The sequence below is a fragment of the Bos indicus x Bos taurus genome, chromosome 16 (assembly GCF_003369695.1).
Source record: "Bos indicus x Bos taurus breed Angus x Brahman F1 hybrid chromosome 16, Bos_hybrid_MaternalHap_v2.0, whole genome shotgun sequence".
NCBI lineage: Eukaryota > Metazoa > Chordata > Mammalia > Artiodactyla > Bovidae > Bos > Bos indicus x Bos taurus.
Genome location: NC_040091.1, coordinates 36,710,389 through 36,729,237, shown reverse-complemented (window position 1 = coordinate 36,729,237; position 18,849 = coordinate 36,710,389). Strand labels below are relative to the sequence as shown.

Below are 18,849 nucleotides of genomic sequence, written 5' to 3'. Positions count from 1 at the left end.
TGAACTGGATGGCCTTGAGTAAAACTGTAACATTTGCCTTGGGAACTTTGACATCCTCTTTCCAGCTCTCCCTCACTTCCTCAGGGATGTCCCTTCACCATAAAGATAAGAATGAATTTGCCTGGGGGCAGCAGCAAAAATGTTTAAAGTCCTTGGCGCCCCATGACAGGATGTGGAGACGCCAGGCAGGGCACTTTCAGGAAACTGATGATGACACCAGGAAGGGCGGCACCTCAGACAAAATAGCCCTGGTGGTGGACGGAGCCCGAGGGGTGCCCGTGTTTGGATTATCTTCTTTCCTTTTCTCCTGGCCTCCTCAAGCTGGAGATTGTGAGGGGGTGTCCATATGAGGCCAGCTTTGAAAATGGAGCTATCCAGGGATAGCCAGCTGCATCTTCTGAGCTTGGGAGATTCCATGTGGCCTCGAGGCACCTCTAATCAGCCTGCTATGTGGGGGCATTAGGTTCATTTGGGGAAGGGGAGATAATGTTCAACACCCCCAGCTGTTCAGTGCTCACCTGATTTCCTCTTCAACTCATTCTTCTATCCTCCAAGTGAGGGTGCCCCCCTCATCAGATTCTGATACAAAAAAAGCAGGTGAAGAAGCTACAGTCCAGCTGTCAACCCACTCCTGGCCCTCACTATGCTGGCATCTCTCTATGAGAGGCAAATGAGGTCTGTCTATGGCCTCTTTCAGCAACTCTACAGTCAAAAGAAAGCCCCTCCACTCTTAGTGGCCAGGTACTTGATTTGTGGTCCCAACCTCAGATGACAGGCGTGTGGAAAATATTCTGGGAGAATGCAGGATAACTGTAAGGGTGAGTGAGTTTGGAATATTATACTTCTGGTGGTAATAACAATAAGTTACCTTTACTCACAGTCGCTTCTATTCCTTATTTTTCGTATGCCTCTTTTTTGGTATTGGGGTATGTCCCTGCACCCTTTAGCCATAGAGAGAATCTGCTTTAAAATCAGGATCTCCTGGAAAGTGTGATGCAGGGATCAAAACTTTCCCTGGTGTAGCTCAGCCTGCCTTGCTTGTCTCTTCATCCACTTTCCCACCACAGCGGAGAACCTCAAGTCTACTTTCACTATATCTTCTGTCGACTGCTTACTGCCCCCTAGTTCCCTTCCTGCCTTCATGTCTCAGAACGCAGGACACAGCCACTCTGAGGGAGAGCTGGGACTATCACACTGCTCTTGGGAAGAAGAAAGAGATTGGAGGCTTGGGAAGAAGAGGGCAAGGGAAGACTGGAGACTTGGGAAGAAGAGGGAGGCTCATTGTGGGGCAAAATAACAAGAGAAACCACAGACTGGAATATAGCAGTTAAGGAAGCTGGCTCCAGAGACTGACTGCCCAGGTTTCAACTCCTCAGCTCTGTGCTTTTAGTTGAGACCCGTAAAATCCTTGGTTCCTCAGTTCTTCATCTGTGTTGTAGGGATCATAAGAGAACCTATTTCATAGGCTATTGTAAGAATTAAATACATATGTAGATGAATATGTAAAAAACTTAGAACAGGGCCTGGCACAAGATGAAGGTTCAATATATGTTACAGATCATAACTGGGGCATCCAGGACATATATAGTCAATGAAATAGGGACTGTACCACCATTGGAGGTATTTTTAGATATTTGTGAACTAATGAGAAAGGAAAAAGACAAACTTAATTTAGTTATGAAAAAATCATAATAGTAAATGTAGTTATCTTGGGCTGTTATGACTAACTACTATTTTCAAAATAATTATTAGGTACTTTATTATTGTGTCAGATAAAGATCTGCCTACAGTACACATTTTTAAGTGACAAATCATGTGTTCACAACTTATTGAAAATTAATATACATATAGATTAACAATATTAATATTAACCCAGCTTCACATCTTTCTCTAAAATCTAAACAAACACTTGTGGCTGATTACTTTCCACATTTACTGAGCAACAGCAACCACATTTACAAAAGTAAAGTTTGATAAAAAGTTAAAATAATGCTAACATCTGGAAAATATAGGATAGTGTGAGGGTGGATGGTATATATTCTCTGTTAAATTTGGGCATATTTAAGAATTAAATTAGCTAACTGGATTATACATTTACTTTTTAAGTCAGTTGTATTTATTGGAATTTTTCTTCTCTTTTTCTGTTTGGTTTGGGTCTTTATGTACACAGAACCAGGGCACTAACAAGTAGTGCGAGAAATAAACCTGTTATATCCCCCTCAATCCCCTCACGACTACTTCATGTCTGCTGAGAGTACATTGTTAGCTGTCTTATTTTTAAAAGCTGTAACTATAGAATATTAGCTTCACTTGATCTCTACAGAATATGGAAATTAAAAGATTCCCATTTACTGTCGCTACCATTTGAATTAGATGGGATGCAGAGATGGGGAATGGTGATAATATTGTATATAATCCCCCCAAAGAAATGCCAATATAAAGAGCAGGAATCAGTGATATTATATATACATATATGAAGGTGATAACTATATATATAGTTATATTTGATACAGAAATCTTTAAACTGTGTTCATTTTACTATAAAAGTAATAGAGGGTCATTGCAAAAACTGCAAAATGCTGAAAATAATCATGAAGCTTATAAAAATAACCCCTAAATTCTGTCCTCTAGAAATTACTGTTGATATTTTGATACATTTAAAAAAAAATTTTTTTTTTTTTTTTTTGCAATTCACATTTAAATTTTTTCAAACCAAATTTGGTTCAATTAAATACAAATATGTATAGTTTTCATCTTTATTTTCTCACTGAATAAATCATGAACACTTTCCAGATGGAATATCTGTTTCTCATTTTTCTTATATTTAAGAAACAAGGAATTATTTCAGACATGTAAGCGGGAGATACTATTTCTAGTAATTTAGTCAAAACTATGCATAGAATCTGAGGATTAACATTTTTTCGTGATTAACATTACCTCTGTGAGACAGTGTACCTTAAAATGAGTTGAGTTGGAAGGTGAGAAAGAGAAAACCCATTATTGACTGGTATGTAGTAAGAAAATCAAGAGTAATAGCCCATAGATGACAAAACTATTCTTAGTTCACTTCAGTTGATAAAATTCTGATTACTACCACAATTTCAGGAAAGGGACTGCTAATAAGCCACGTTTTAAAACTTTCTAAAGACATGGATTTTATGTTAATAGAATTAAAACCGTGCATTTGTGTCATATTAATAGAATTCATCTAAAATAAAAAGGCACATTAAAAAGGAGAATTCATTTTGTAATGAATCCTTGTAATTTTTAGCACTGTGGAATTGCTGGGAATTCCTCTTTACTGGGATTGGACATATCTTTGTATTACTCACAGGAAGCGAGCATCTTATAAAGAATGGTTCCAGCAGGAGCAGGGCTCCACTGTTCTTGGCTGACTTCACGTCAAACCTGCAGGAGTGGCACAACACAGAAGCAGCAGCAACACGGGAGGAATCTAATACTGAACGGTAAGTGCAAGAAATCTTTACAAGAGCAGTCTTGACCATGAAGCACAGATCATGAATATGAACAGATATGCAAAACTCCTTCCATAGAAGATCTGTGCAAGCTCTTATTGTATTCAGACTGCTTAAAACCTGGCTTTTCTTTTTGACTGAAATGATGAAAATCTTAACTTCTGTATTTATTCCTTTGGGCAAACTTCTTTGAAATAAACCTTGTGGCAAAAGATTATAATCCTTTAATCTAAACATCTTATGATGCCACTTTACACATCATTGTAGAATGATCTGGGTATCTGGTAGCCTGGGAGTTCATTCTATAATTAATTTTGTACCTCCCTCCCTCCCCCCCAGAAAAGCATTTTCAAGTCTAATCTTTGGATCAAAAGAACTCTTGAAGTCATGATTGTGTCACAGTATCTCTCTGCTCTCACTTTTGGTAAGTCAATGTCAGTTGATAGACTAAAATTTCTTATCCTTAGCACTACTGGCATTTTGGACCAGATAAGTCTTCCTTGGGGTGGGCTTCCAAGTGTAATGTAGGTTGTTTAGCAGCATCCTGGGCTCCTCCTCATAATGTGTTGTGCCCTGGGCTAGGAGCCATTTACCTCTTTGTGTCTCAGATCCCTTAGGTATAAAGAGTGATCAAAAGTAATCTATTTCCCAGAGGCCTTTTGAGGATTCAATATCATGGCTCATGTAAAGTGCCTCAGACAGTGCTTGATGGTGCATATTTAGTGCTCAAAAAAGCTTAGTTATTCTATTATTCTACTATTAGGTAGGTGTATTGATAGGTTATAGTGGGTAAGCACCAAGTGGAAGGTCAATTACAAAAGAGAAACGCAGTAGATGGTAGTGTCTCCATTCGTACCCATTTTTACTTTGGAAAAAGTTTTTCCAAGAAATTCTTACTTTGGAAAAACAATTGAATCATCCCAAAGGCCACTAGGGGACTTCCCTGGTGGCTCAGCAATAAAGAATCCACCTGCAATGCAGGAGACGTGGATTCGATCCCTGGGTCAGGAAGATCCCCTGGAGAAGCGCATGGCAACCCACTCCGGTATTCTTGCCTGGAGAATCTCATGGACAGGAGACTGGCGGGCTACGTCCATGGGGCAGCAAAGAGTCAGACACGACTGAAGCCTCTGAGCAGCATGCACACAAAGGCCACTAGATGCCAAAAATATGACAACAAAAGATTCAGATAACAGACTCAAACCACAGCAGGGCTAAACTTTCCCATTCCTTTCATGTTTCCCCCCTTAGTGCTTCTCCTGTTTAAAGAAAGTAGAACCTGGTCTTACCATGCATCCACGGAAATGATGACTTTTGAGGAGGCCAGAGATTATTGCCAGAAAACTTACACAGCTCTAGTTGCAATTCAAAACCAGGAAGAGATTGAATACCTGAACTCCACATTCAGCTATTCACCAAGTTACTACTGGATTGGAATCAGAAAGATCAACGGTACATGGACCTGGATAGGGACCAATAAGTCCTTGACCAAAGAAGCCACAAACTGGGCTCCAGGTGAACCAAACAATAAGCAAAGTGATGAGGACTGTGTAGAGATCTATATTAAGAGAGAAAAAGACTCAGGCAAGTGGAATGATGAGAAATGCACCAAACAGAAACTCGCCTTGTGTTACAAAGGTAGGGAGTCTGTGGCAGCAGTGGGAGGGAGATGTTGTGTGTGAGCATCTTGACAGATTGTTGACTGTATACAAAAACTAATCTCTATTGTGTGGATTTTATGTTCTAAAAAGATACAGTTTTTAAACATTCTATTTGAAATGTTTAAACACCTGAAATTTGCCTCTTTTTGTTTCTTTGTGTGAATGTAGTTAAGAATGTATTTATTTATGTATGGTGGTGATTTAGTTGCTAAGTTGTGTCTGACTCTTGTGCCCCATGGACTGTAGCCCACAAGACTTCTCTGTTCATGGGATTTCCCAGGCAAGAATACTGGAGTGGGTTGCCATTTCCTCCTCCAGGGGTCTTCCCCATCCAGGGATTGAACCTGAGTCTCTTGCATTGCAGGCAGATTCTTTACCTACTGAGCCACCAGGGAAGCCATAAATAAGTATAGACCTAAATATATGCATATATGTATATATAAATATAGGCTTCCCCAGTGACTCAGTTGGTAAAGAAACCACCTGCAATGCAGGAGACTCAGGTTCAATCTCTGGGTGCGAAAGATCCCCTGGAGAAGGAAATGGCAACCCACTCGAGTATTCTTGCCTAGAGAATCCCATGGACAGAGGAGCCTGGCAGGCTACAGTCCATGGAGTCTCAAAGAGTCAGACATGACTTAGTGACTAAACCGCCACATACTTATATATAGTGTGTATGCACACGTATAACACACTTTTTAGTTACTTGTTATTTATTTGCAGTAGGATAATTCTCTTTAGAATTTGTGATAAAGTGAATTTTCTATTTCGGGTGCCAGTTACAGTTCTACCTCTGATATTAACATCAGGGTTTGAAATTTTTGAGCTTAAAACTCAGCTTGGGCATTTCATCAAGCACCTCCATTAAAATCTCTGACACTCTGTATCATTGGTGACATCCCTGTTACACATCATTGATCCTAAATTCAAAGAAACTCCGTTGAAGCATAACAACAATAGTTATCGCGGATTGTCTTTTCCACAGCTGCCTGTAACCCCACACCCTGCGGCAGCCATGGTGAATGTGTAGAGACCATCAACAACTACACTTGTCAGTGCCACCCTGGCTTCAAGGGCCTCAAATGTGAGCAAGGTAAGGCGTGGTCTCAGCTTTTCCTTCACTTGAGATTGTAGGAGCACTTCATGTCCCAGCTGGTTTTGGTGTCAGGTCTGCATGCTTTGCCTTCCCTGGAGCATATGGAGTCAGAAGGAGGTTAAGAGCTGAAGCTGTGAAATCAGATTCTCCTGCGTTTGAATCCCAGATCCACCACTTAGTAGTTATGGCACCTTGACAACAGGGAGGAAAACTCTCAAGTCCCAGGTTTCTCATTGTAAAACAAGGACAGTAGAGTACCAACTTCATAGACTTATGGTTTGGATGATGTGAACAAATGCAGACACATTTTCATGGTGCCTGTTCTTTGCCGAATCCCTTTAGCCATGTACAACTCTCTGCGACTCCATGGACTGTAGCCTGCCAGGTTCCTCTGTCCATGGGGCTCTCCAGGCAAGAATACTGGAATGGGTTGCTGTGTCTTCCTCCGGGGGAACTTCCCAACCCAGGGATGGAACCCAGGTCTCTTTTGTCTCCTGCATTGGCAGACAGGTTCTTTACCACTAGTGCCTCCTGGGAAGCCTGGTGCCTGACGTTTGATAAATAGTAGTTCTGGTTTCCAGGGTTCTTCCCACATGCTACAGGGTGAGAGAGGAGCAGAACTGATTTGTTTTCCTTTTTCAGTTGTGACCTGTCCAGCACAGAAACATCCTGAGCATGGACATCTGGTTTGCAACCCTTTGGGGAAATTCACCTACAACTCTTCCTGCTCCATCAGCTGTGCAGAGGGCTACCTCCCAAGCAGCACAGAGGCCACTCGGTGCATGTCCTCTGGAGAATGGAGCACTCCTCTCCCAAAATGCAATGGTAAGTCTCTCTCAGAAAGCATAGAGCATTCTCCAATTCATCTCTCACCCCCTTGGTTCCCTGGTGGCTCAGACGGTAAAGCGTCCGCCTGCAATGCAGGAGACCCAGGTTTGATCCCTAGGTGGGGAAGATCCCTGGAGAAGGAAATGGCAACCCACTCCAGTACTCTTGCTTGGAAAATTCCATGGACAGAGGAGCTTTGTAGGCTATAGTCCATAGGATCGCAAAGAGTCAGACACGACTGAACCACTTCACTTCACTGTGCCATTTTCAGCACTTCAGGGAAAGTTCCTTCTAAACTTATCCTAATTAAACAAATTCTAATTCAACTTGTTCTCTCAGCCAGTGTATATAAGGCCAATATGGTACCAGCTGGCTTTGAGAAAAATTTTGATCCTGTATTTGACATGAGTGTTTCTGAGGCTCTCATGATATGTAAGGGAACACAGAACTGTGGAACTGCCCCCTCAAAATCTGAATGACTTTCTCTCTCCTTTCTCTGTTTAATTTCATCCATGCAATTGGACCATTGAAGATCATGATAACCAAGTACCCTCAGTATATCCTTTTCTCTCTGTTTTATCTTCCTAGGTCAAAGACAGAAAAATTCTTTCCTCCAGGTCTTATTGTTTAGTCGCCAAGTCATGTCCGACTCTTTTGTGACCCCATGGACTGTAGCTCCTCTGTCTGTGGGATTTCCCCGGCAAGAATACTGGAGTGGGTTGCCATTTCCTTCTCCATTCTCCAGGTCTTGCTGGGCTAAAATAAATGAATGTTCTGTGTATGCTGGGATTTGTTTTTTTTAATCACAACTAGTCATAAATCCTGATCTAGAATCTGCTATTTTCCTTTGTTTTTGCCTGTTGTAAAATAAGCCAGGTAAAACGGTCAGGAACTACTTAGCATAGTCAAAGTCAATCAGAGAGGATGAAAATATCAAGAAAAAAACATAACAACTTTATTGTGGGTGCGCATGTCCTCAGAAGTTAACCTCGGGCTTTGAGTTCTACCCTCTGAAGGTAGTTTCCTTACTGTGTTATAAACTCCAGTTCAAGAAGAAGTGAATATCTCACTCTTCTTTAAAATTTCATGGTGTTCTTTCAAATCCCTAGTGGTTAAGTGTGATGCTTTGTCAAATCTGGACAATGGAGTGGTAAACTGTTCCCCAAACCATGGAAGCCTCCCATGGAACACCACCTGTACGTTTGAGTGTCAGGAAGGATATAAACTCACTGGACCCCAGCACCTACAGTGTACCTCCTCTGGGATTTGGGACAACAAGCAGCCAACATGTAAAGGTAAGGTGGCTCCGCATCAAGATTTACTGTAACATCTCAACCTATTCTCCAAATGGGCAAGTCTGATCTGCTAATATAAACTGGGACATGTGTTGCAGCTGTAAGCTGTGCAGCCATCAGCCATCCTCAGAACGGCACTGTGAACTGTAGCCACTCCGTGGTTGGAGACTTTGCCTTCAAGTCATCCTGCCACTTCACCTGTGCAGAGGGCTTCACGTTGCAGGGGCCAACCCAGGTTGAATGCACTGCCCAGGGACAATGGACACAGCGGGTCCCAGTTTGTGAAGGTAAGCCTGAGAGTCTCCTTTCTCAAAGAACAGCAGTCTGCACATGTGGGCACTTAAAATGAAACCAGCTGCCTACATTAACTATAATAACCAGATCTGATGGGCAACAATCATCTTATGTTTTTGAGATGCATATAAAAGAACTCATGCTTGTCCAGGGAAAGGACTGTGTGGAATAAGAGTGGATGCTTTGCTGGTTTTTTAATTGTCCTGGGCTAATATAACTTTGCAACTCCACGGACTGTAGCCCACCAGGCTCTTCTGTCCATGGGATTTCCCAGGCAAGAATACTGAGGTGGGTTGCCATGCCCTCCTCCTGGGGATCTTCCAAACCCAGGGACTGAACCCACATCTCCTGGGCTCTGGCACTGGCAGGTGGATTCTTTATTGTTGAGTCACCAAGGGGCTACAGTCCATAGGATTGCAAAGAGTCTGACACAACTGAGCACATACGCAAATATATAAATATGTATAACTTTATAAACTGGCATCAGTAAGCAGAAAGCTTAATCTAAAGGGAAATCACATTAGAAAATTTACAAAATAGAATTATGAGAACATGTTGTTGCTTTTGTTGTTCAGCTGCTAAGTTGTGTCTGACTCTTTGAGACCCCATGGACTGCAGTACTCCAGGCTTCCCTGTCCTTCACTATCTCCCAGAGTTTGCTCAAATTCATGTCCATTGAGTTGGTGATGCTATCTAACCAACTCATCCTCTGCCACCCCCTTCTCCTTATGATTTGACTCTAAAACTCTTGTCATGCCCTTCTTCTGAAACTGCTTATAACTAGCAGTGAGGAAAACGTTTCAAGTATGGTCTCAGCTAAAGGGACAGCCTTAAAACATACATAAGCACTAAAATTTAGTTTAATAAAGCAAGAGCGAGGATACTGAAAACAAGCAAGGTTCACTATCATGTACTAACATTTTTGTAGCCAAATACAGCACAGAGTTATTTCTAGTTGCAAAAAACCACAAGACAAAAACCAAACTGTAAAGCAGATAAATTTGATGTGCTGCCTTCTTATCTTCCTTTCTTTTTGGCCTCATCTGTAAGTACTCAAGACTCATAAGTTGCTCTCTGGCTACCTAAAATATTTCTCCTGACCCTAACTTCATCACATGTCAGAACAGAGCTCAGGAGCCATTGGTCCTGTAAAAGGCTGTCTAGTACCATTATCAACAGAGGCACTGGAATTAAAAAAAAAAAAACAACAGCCGTTTTCCCATTTGTCCAGGGACTGAAGAGGCACAATTGTGTCTGACTCTTTGCAATCCCATGGACTGAAGCCTGCCTTGCTCCTCTGTCCATGGAATTCTCCAGGCAAGAGTACTGGAGTGGGTTGCCTTTTCCTTCTCCAGGGGATCTTCCTGACCCGGGGATTGAACCTGGATCTCCTGCACTGAGGGCAGTTTCTTTACCAACCAAGTCACTAGGGAAGCCCAATGAAGAGGCAGCCACATACAATTTATCTGCTTTGCAGATTGCCCCAAAGGACTTGATTCTAATTTCCTACATGCTGAAAACTATGTAGTACTTAAGCTTATTGGTGACTTTCTGTCAGTTTCAGAAGTCTTCCAGGCGATTTTTCTTAACTGCTACCCATATGCTCTCATTTTCAGTGGTACGATGTTCACGTTTGGACGTTTCTGGAAAGCTCAACATGAACTGCAGTGGGGAGCCCGTGCTTGGCACTGAGTGTACGTTTGCATGTCCTGAAAGATGGACGCTCAATGGCTCTGTAGTGCTGACCTGCGGTGCTACAGGACACTGGTCTGGGATGCTGCCAACCTGTGAAGGTGAAGCACTGAGTGATGGTGGTTGTCTGGGGCGGGGGAATCAGAGAGAAGAAAGCGAGCAAAGAAAGGAAGCTATCTGGCTACAAAAATGAACTATCCAGTATATCCAAACCAGGAAGGTCAGAAAGGTTACCCAGGTTAACATTTAAGGGATGGATATTTCATTCTATGGGGAAGAGAGAAAACAGGAGTGACATGCTGATGGAATTTTGATTATTGGAGAAAGGAGAGCTAGTGGAAGAAATCGGAGGGGAAAGGAAAATGAGTGAAAAAGAAAGAAAGAGAGAGAGAGGTTAATCAAGGTGTGCTGTAAAAGCTTGGCAAGTTAGAGCTCTGTCTGACCGTGCTGGGAGATAAGCTCACAAAGAGGTTTGGGCTGATCTCAAAGGCCTTTAGTACCATGTCTCTGCCTCATGTATTGGACTAGATGACTCTTCTTCTTTGCACACTATAACCAGTGTACAAAGAAAAGGGCAAATGGACAGAACAGGAAGACTTTAAATTTAATTTCTTCTCATGACTGTCTACCCCCTGTTTCCTTAGCTCCCACTGTGTCCCAAACTCCCTTGGCAGTTGGACTTTCTACTGCTGGAGTCTCCCTTGTGACAATACCATCATTTCTCTTCTGGCTTCTGAAACGCCTTCAGAAGAAAGGTGAGGGCATTTATGAATGTACTCCAAAAAGGTTTTTTGAAAAAAAATTTTTTTTCTCATTGATGAGTCATATTGTCTCTCATAGATTAAAATGTAATCAGAATCAAATCACTAGTCATTTAATGATAAACATGAATAAACTGCAGGATAAATAAGCAGAAATCTTAGGAAAAGAGTTTTAATACAAACGTTAGTGTGCTAACATTGTACAGCTCCAGGGGGTGCTATTCACTTTGAACTCTGTGGTCCGAGGAGTTGCTGCACTGAGGCTGCCATAATTAGTGTTCCTGGGAAAATGAAGAAAATGTTTCCAAAAATTGTATTTGGGATACAGGCTTAAATTTGGGAGCATCTCAGGAAATATGCAGTATTCTTGCCAGGAAAAAATCATAGATAGAGGAGCCTGGTGGGCCACAGTCCACAGGGTCACAAACAGTTGGATATGATGGAGCAACTAAGCACACACAGAGAATATGCAAACACATCTCACCACACTCTTGATCTGTTTGACCTACAGAGTCTTTAAATTTTTTTGAACTAAACTTTGACATTTATGAAATAGGAAATTTCATATCAAATCTGATTTGAGATTTCTCATGACCAACTGGAAGACACACAGACTTGGCAGGTGGAGTCTATAGACTATCTGCCTGCCTTAGGAAGCTGCTGTCCTCTTTGCATGAATGTACACTTTGCATTCACCCTGCCCTGTTGTCACCAAGATATGTTTGTGTACTGATAATTATAGGGGCCTTGAAGGCCTTGAGTTTGCAATCCCTGATAAATAGAGTCATATTGCTTCAGGATTTAAAATGTCCTTGAAAGTCACTTAGCCCAAATTAATAGTTCTCTTTCTCTTGCAGCAAAAAAATTTTCTCCTGCCAGGTAAGCTGCATTCTTGAATTTAGGTTGGTGCAAAAGTAATTGCGGTTTCGCACTGTTGAAATTTGCTGTTTGATATTGGAATACATTCTTAAATAAATGTGGTTATGTTATACATTATTTTAATGCACATTTCTCACATTTCTCTCATTTATGTGTTTTTGCTAATGACGTTGTGTGTGCTAAGTCACCACAATTGTGTCTGACTCTTTGGAACCCTATGGACAATAGTCCACCAGGCTCCTCTATCCATGGGATTCTCCAGGCAAAAATACTGGAGGGGATATTTCCAACCCAGGGATCGAAACTGAGTCTCTTATGTCTCCTGCATTGACAGACAGGTTCTTTACCACTAGTGCCCCCTAGGAAAGCCCTGCTAATGGCATTACTTGCTATTTGTTTATTTATAATGAAGAGCAATAGTTTCCTACTCTGTTGCTATTTGCTCTTTTTTTAAAAATTAATTAATTTATTTTAATTAGAGGATAATTTCTCTACAATATTGTGGTGGTTTTTGCCATATATCAACATGAATCACCCACAGGTGCACATGTGTCCCCCCATCCTGAATCCCCCTATTCAGAGCACCAGCTTTGAGTGCCCTGCTTCATGCATCAAACTTGCTATTTTGGACTACAGAAATGATGTTAGGCAAAACTCAAATTAAAGCGATTTTTTAATTCAAGTTCAAAATGGGTTGTAAAGCAACGGAGACAACTTGCAACATCAACACATTTGGCCCAGAAATTGCTAATGAACGCACAGTGCGGTGGTGGTTCAAGACGTTTTGCAAAGAAGGCAGCCTTGAAGATGAGGAGCATAGTGGCCTGCCATCGGAAGTTGACAATGACCAATTGACAGCGTCACCAAAGCTGATCCTCTAACAACTAACTACATGAGAAGCTGCCAAAGAACTCAATGTCGACCATTCTATGGTCATTTGGCATTTGAAGCAAATTGGAAAGGTGAAAAGGCTCAATAAGTGAGCTGACCACAAATCAAAAAAACACATCAATTTGAACTGTTGTCTTCTCTTATTCTACACAACAACAACAAACCATTTCTCAATCAGATTGTGACATGCAATGAAAAGTGGATTTTATATGACAACCAGCTCAGTGGCTGGACCAAGGAAGAAGCTCCAAAGCACTTCCAAAAGCCAAACTTGCACAAAAAAAGGTCATGGTCACTGTTTGGTGGTCTGCTGCCTGTCTGATCCACTACAACTTTCTGAATCCCAGTGAAACCATTACATCTGAGAAGTATACTCAGCAAATTGATGAGATGCATCCAAAACTGCAACGTCTGCAGCCAGCATTAGTCAACAGAACGGGCCCAGTTCTTCTCCACGATGCTGGGCCACATAGCACACAACCAACACTTACAAAAGTTGAACACATTGGGCTATGAAGTTTTGCCTCATTCACCATATTCAGCTGACCTCTTGCCAACCAACTAGCACTTCGTTAAGCAGCTTTACAACTTTTTGCAGGGAAAATGCTTCTACAACCAGCCTGAGGCAGAAAATCCTTGCCAAGAGTTCACTGAATACCAAAGCACACATTTTTATGCTACAGGGATAGAGCAACTTATTTCTCATTGGTAAAAACGTGTTGATTGTAACGTTCCTATTTTGATTGCTAATGATGTGTTTGAAACCTAGTTATGATTTAAAATTCACAGTCTGAAACTACAAATACTTTTGTACCAACCTAATTGTAAAGCATGCCCTTGAACATTTTACACATTTTTCTCTTCATGTTGGAAACCAGTGCTTTACCTTGGTGTTCTCATGTGTTCCACAGCAGCTGCTCAAGCCTGAAATCCAATGGATGCTACTCAACACCTTCCAAGTTAATTTAAGTCCAAAGGAATCAGGTAAGATTTGAAAATCACATATGGTTTTGAAAAAAGACATCTTCTCCACATATTCTACTGTTTCTTGAACCCTCCAAACCTGCTAGTTTCTAGGGGGGATATCACCACCTTGGTGTTATTTTATGGAAAGTTGTTTCTTTTTTTTTTGTAGGAGAAGAAAGGAACAAGAATCTTGCCTTCAATGAATCATTTCATTTATGAACATTAATGATAATAATGATAGTTAACCATTCTATGGCACTTACTATAGTCTAGGAACCACTCTAAGCTAGGAATTCTATGAGATAAGGGCTATTGTATTTATTATTATATATATGAAGAAAATGAGGCACAGGGAAGTTGAGTAATGCCTAAAATCTCAAAACTATTAAGTTATATAGTCAGGAATCATACTCAGGCGGTCTGGCTCTAAAATCTGTATTCTTAAAAACACTCTGCTTTGCTTTGTGAGAATTTGGAAGGTTCAAGTTGCCTCTGAATAGATTTTTTTTTAATTAATAGACATTTTTATGTATGCAGTTTTAGGTTTACAGAAAAAAATGAGTAGAAAGAATAGAGTTCCAACATACCTCCCTCATACCCTCTGATTTCCTCTATCATTGACATCTTACATTAGTATGGTATTTTGTTAAAATTGATGGGCCAGTTTTGATACATCATTATTAACTAAATCCCAAAGTTTACATTAGGGTTCAGTCCTGGTTCTGTACATTCTGTGGGTTTTGACAAATATATAATGACATGTATCCATCATTACAGTATCGTACAGAATCGTTTCACTATCCCAACTGAATAGGATAGCGTTCCTATTTGCTGTTCATATTTGGACTAGCCTCGTGAGAGTACACACAGCTGTCTGTGCTAGAAGGGGAATTTTGTTGTTGCTGTTAGTATGCAAAATATTAAGGATCCTGATGTCATGCACTCTCATTGCAGGAGCACAAGCAAATTAGGGAACTAGAGCAATACCCTGAAGATGGCAGAGACAGAGAGGTCTGCTTGGGTCTCCAGCTCTTCTCTCCTACTGCATCCACCGGCTACATTTACAGGTGGGGCCATGGTACCCATGAGGACTTCAGTGGACAAAATCCAACGAGCAAGTCCAGTCTGCCACCAAAAAAGACTCAATTCTCTCCTTTCCAGCGCTGGCTCTGGAAGGGAAGAATGGCTACTGGAAGGAAAGGATATTCTTGTCCATGCAAAAGCAAAGAGACTAAGGCTCTAGAATCTCAGGATTCCTTTCCTAACTCACCCTTCACTCACTTTGAAATCTTGTGGGGGTAATACAATATTTAGTGGCACTGTTTCCTTCTTTTGTCCCTCATGGTGTTTCAGCTGCTGACTCTGTAGTTGCTGTTATGGGGATGAACAATTGTCAAGAATTTAGAGGAAACTAATTGGTTGTAGATATTCTATTAATAGACTTGGGGAAAATGACAAAAGTTTCATGCCACAGGGTGATGACATGTGAAAAGTTGTTAATAGTGAAAATTCTATTTAGCGCAGCAAGTACAGTCTCAGTCACTTTGATCCTTGTGGGATTCAGTGTTTTTTAAAGTATTTTTACCTTCCCAGGTGGCACAGTGGTAAAGAATCTGCCTCCACTGCAGGAGATGCAAGAGACGTGGGTTCAATACCTTTGTAGGGAAGATTCCTTGGAGAAGGAAATGGCAACCCACTCCAGTATTCTTGCCTGGGAAATCCCATAGACAGAGGAGCCTGGCGGGCTACAGTCCATGGGGTCAGAGTCAGACACGACTGAGCGACTAAGCACTAAAGTGCTTTTAGAGGTTGTGTTCTTTTTTGCTTGCATTGAATATAGTATAAATGCCTTAAGTCTTAATTCAGTACAAGTATTTTAAGTTATTATTTTAAATGTTTTATGTACGTATTTATTAAGCTAATGTCATACCTGGGCTTTACCAGGTGGCTCAATGGTAAAGAATCCATCTCCCAAGCAGGAGATGTGGGTTCGATCCCTGAGATAGGAAGATCCCCTGGAAAAGCAAATGGCAACCCACTCTAGAATTCTTGCATGGAGAATCCCATGGACAGATAAGCCTGCTGGGCTATATAAAGTCCATGGGGTTGTAAAACAGTCGGACATAACTTAGTGACTAAACAACAAATGTCTACAATCACAGCTACTGTACGTAACATGGCTCTGTAAAGTTTGATAATAAACATGTTTATATTTATCCTGTGTAATGGCTCTTAAAAATCTATTTTACTTAGGTAAAAATCACATACCATAAAATTCACTGTTTATAAATATAAAATCCAATGGATTTCGGTATATTCACAAGATCCTGTGACCATCACTGCTATCTAATTCTGGAACATTTCTATCACCCCTCAAAAGAAACACAGGACCCAACAGTAGTCACTCTCCATCTTTCCCAGTCCTTGATAACTACTTACCTACTTTTTCCTTCTATAAATTTACCTTTCTGGACATTTCATAAAAATAGAATCATCCTACAATATGTGGCCTGTTATGTCCAGCATCTTGTGTTTAGCATAATATTTTTTGGGCTCCAAAATCACTGCAGATGGTAATTGCAGCCATGAAATTAAAAGACGCTCTCTCCTTGGAAGGAAAGTTATGACCAACCTAGATAGCATATTCAAAAGCAGAGACATTACTTTGCCAACAAAGGTCCATCTAGTCAAGGCTATGGTTTTTCCAGCGGTCGTTTATGGATGTGGAAGTTAGACTGTGAAGAAAGCTGAGCACTGAAGAATTGATGCTTTTGAACTGTGGTGTTGGAGAAGACTCTTGAGAGTCCCTTGGACTGCAAGGAGATCCAACCAGTCCTTCTAAAGGAGATCAGTCCTGGGTGTTCTTTGGAAGGACTGATGCTAAAGCTGAAACTCCAATACTTTGGCCACCTTATGCGAAGAGTTGACTCATTGGAAAAGACCCTGATGCTGGGAGGGATTGGGGGCAGGAGGAGAAGGGGACGACAGAGGATGAGATGGCTGGATGGCATCACTGACTTGATGGATATGAGTTTGGGTGAACTCCGGGAGTTGGTGATGGACAGGGAGACCTGGCGTGCTGCAATTCATGGGGTCGCAAAGAGTCGGACATGACTGAGCAACTGAACTGAACTGAACTTTCAAGATTCAGCCATTTTTTTCTATCATGTATCAGTACTCCATTCCTTTTCATTACTGAATAATACTCTACTGTTTGAATATGCTTCATGTTCTTTTTCCATTCATCAAATGATGGACATTTGGATTGTTTCTGCTTCTTGACTATTGTGACTAACACTGCTATGAACATTCATGTTCAAGTTTTAGAGTAGACTTATATTTTCAGTTGTCTTGGTCATATACCCAGAAGAGGAATTGTTGGGTCATATGGTAACTTCATGCTTCACGTTTTGTGGAATTGCCAAATTGTTTCCCAAAAGGGCAGTACCCTTTCACAATCCCATCTGCAATGTGTGAAGGTTCCTATTTCTCTACGTTCTTTTCAATACTTGTTATTGCCTGTCATTTTGATTATCACCACCCTAGTGTGTATGAAATAGTATGTATATGGGTTTTGGCTTCAAGACTGTACAGTTGTTGGAAAAATATTAATAATCTAAAAACAATCATTAAGCACGATGAAACAAAGACTTCTGGAGTCTGTGCATCATGCTAGCTTCAATTCTAGGTTACTCAAGTCAACCAATTCACCTTGTTTTATCCTCCAGACTCAGTTATTCTCCAGGGTTAGAGACAGTAGTTTTTCCTACAGAGAACGTGTGCCTTCTCTTTGCTAAAATAGTGTCAACGCAAAATGCCTTGTGTGTACCCAGCTAAAAACCACCTTGTGAATCTCATTGTTATCAAAGAATTGGAATATCTGAAATTCCTAAGAAAACAAGGTTTAATGTTTGGCTTGGTTAGCCAGACTAAAAAAAAAAAAATGGCTATAACATTGGTACAGCTAAAGTTTTTTTCACTTTGATTCTATACTTCTTCTTAGCTCAAAGTACTAAAGTTAAAGAAAAGGCGAAAACCAGTATAGATCCTGCTAATTAGGGATGTTTTCATGTAGGACTGAAATGGATACACACTTGAGACATCAGCTAGAAATGCAGAGGAAGCAGGAATATTAGCTTTCCCAGGTTCCCCCAAAGAGAAAACTGAACAAATTAAATGTATTCAGAAGATACCCAAGTCAAACGGACATAGACAAGTAGAGCGCATACAGTAGTGCAAAGTGGAACAATTCTTGGTGTCAGCAGATTAAAAGATTAGAAAAGAAGTTTTTAACGAAAGAACACAAAAATCTACCTAAACAGGAAGAGCTCATGGTCCTCTTTCAGTTCGAAAAAATATAGTTTGTACCTTAAAACTTTAACTGCCTTCTCCCAAAAGATTCTAAGCCAAAAGAAATTAAAATATTGCTCTCTTCAGTTATGCACATATGTAGTCAGGCTGCTGGTTTATAAGATTAAAGTCTAAAATCAAGGAGATGTTTTCTTTTCCTTGATCTCCCAATAGTGCAAAATCCTATCAATAGCTATTTTAATAACTTTCATCAACTGATTCCCGCTGAGAGCCCTCAGAATGGGTCTTTATTACCACCCCTGGACTACTTGATAAAATCCCCACAAACTCATTAGTTTCTAGGTTCTCAGTTGGCTGTTAAGATGCACTATGGTTTCAAGTCATTGACACAACCAGCACACAAATCTAGTCTTTGCTCACTTCCCAACCACATTTCACACCAGCACTTCAGGAATTGTACTCCATCCACAATGGAGAAGTTTTTCTGCCTGCCTTGGAGACATTAGCTTCTTCTGTCTGCAGTTACTCCCCTTCCCCATCTAGAAAGCCCCTACTCTTTGTGTCCCTGATTCCTCCTCATCTTTCAGGTTCTCTGCTTAAATTTCCCTTCATGACAATTGACGCCTTAGACCAGGTCCCCTCTTTAATGTTCTCATAGCCCATATTCTTCTTTTCTTTGATTGGTATTAAATAATTATT

At 40.8% G+C, this 18,849-nt stretch overlaps 1 protein-coding gene across 1 annotated transcript; it reads left to right on the top strand.

Moving 5' to 3' along the window:
• Positions 1–3,353: 3,353 nt before the first annotated feature.
• On the top strand, positions 3,354–16,060 carry SELE (selectin E). The gene is made up of 12 exons (XM_027564756.1): positions 3,354–3,467; positions 3,816–3,900; positions 4,728–5,114; positions 6,123–6,230; positions 6,876–7,058; positions 8,171–8,356; positions 8,455–8,643; positions 10,267–10,443; positions 10,987–11,097; positions 11,961–11,982; positions 13,785–13,857; positions 14,794–16,060. The coding sequence occupies exons 2-11, from the start codon at positions 3,864–3,866 to the stop codon at positions 13,840–13,842; spliced, it is 1,458 nt and encodes a 485-aa protein (XP_027420557.1). The 5' UTR covers positions 3,354–3,467; positions 3,816–3,863; the 3' UTR covers positions 13,843–13,857; positions 14,794–16,060.
• Positions 16,061–18,849: the final 2,789 nt, after the last annotated feature.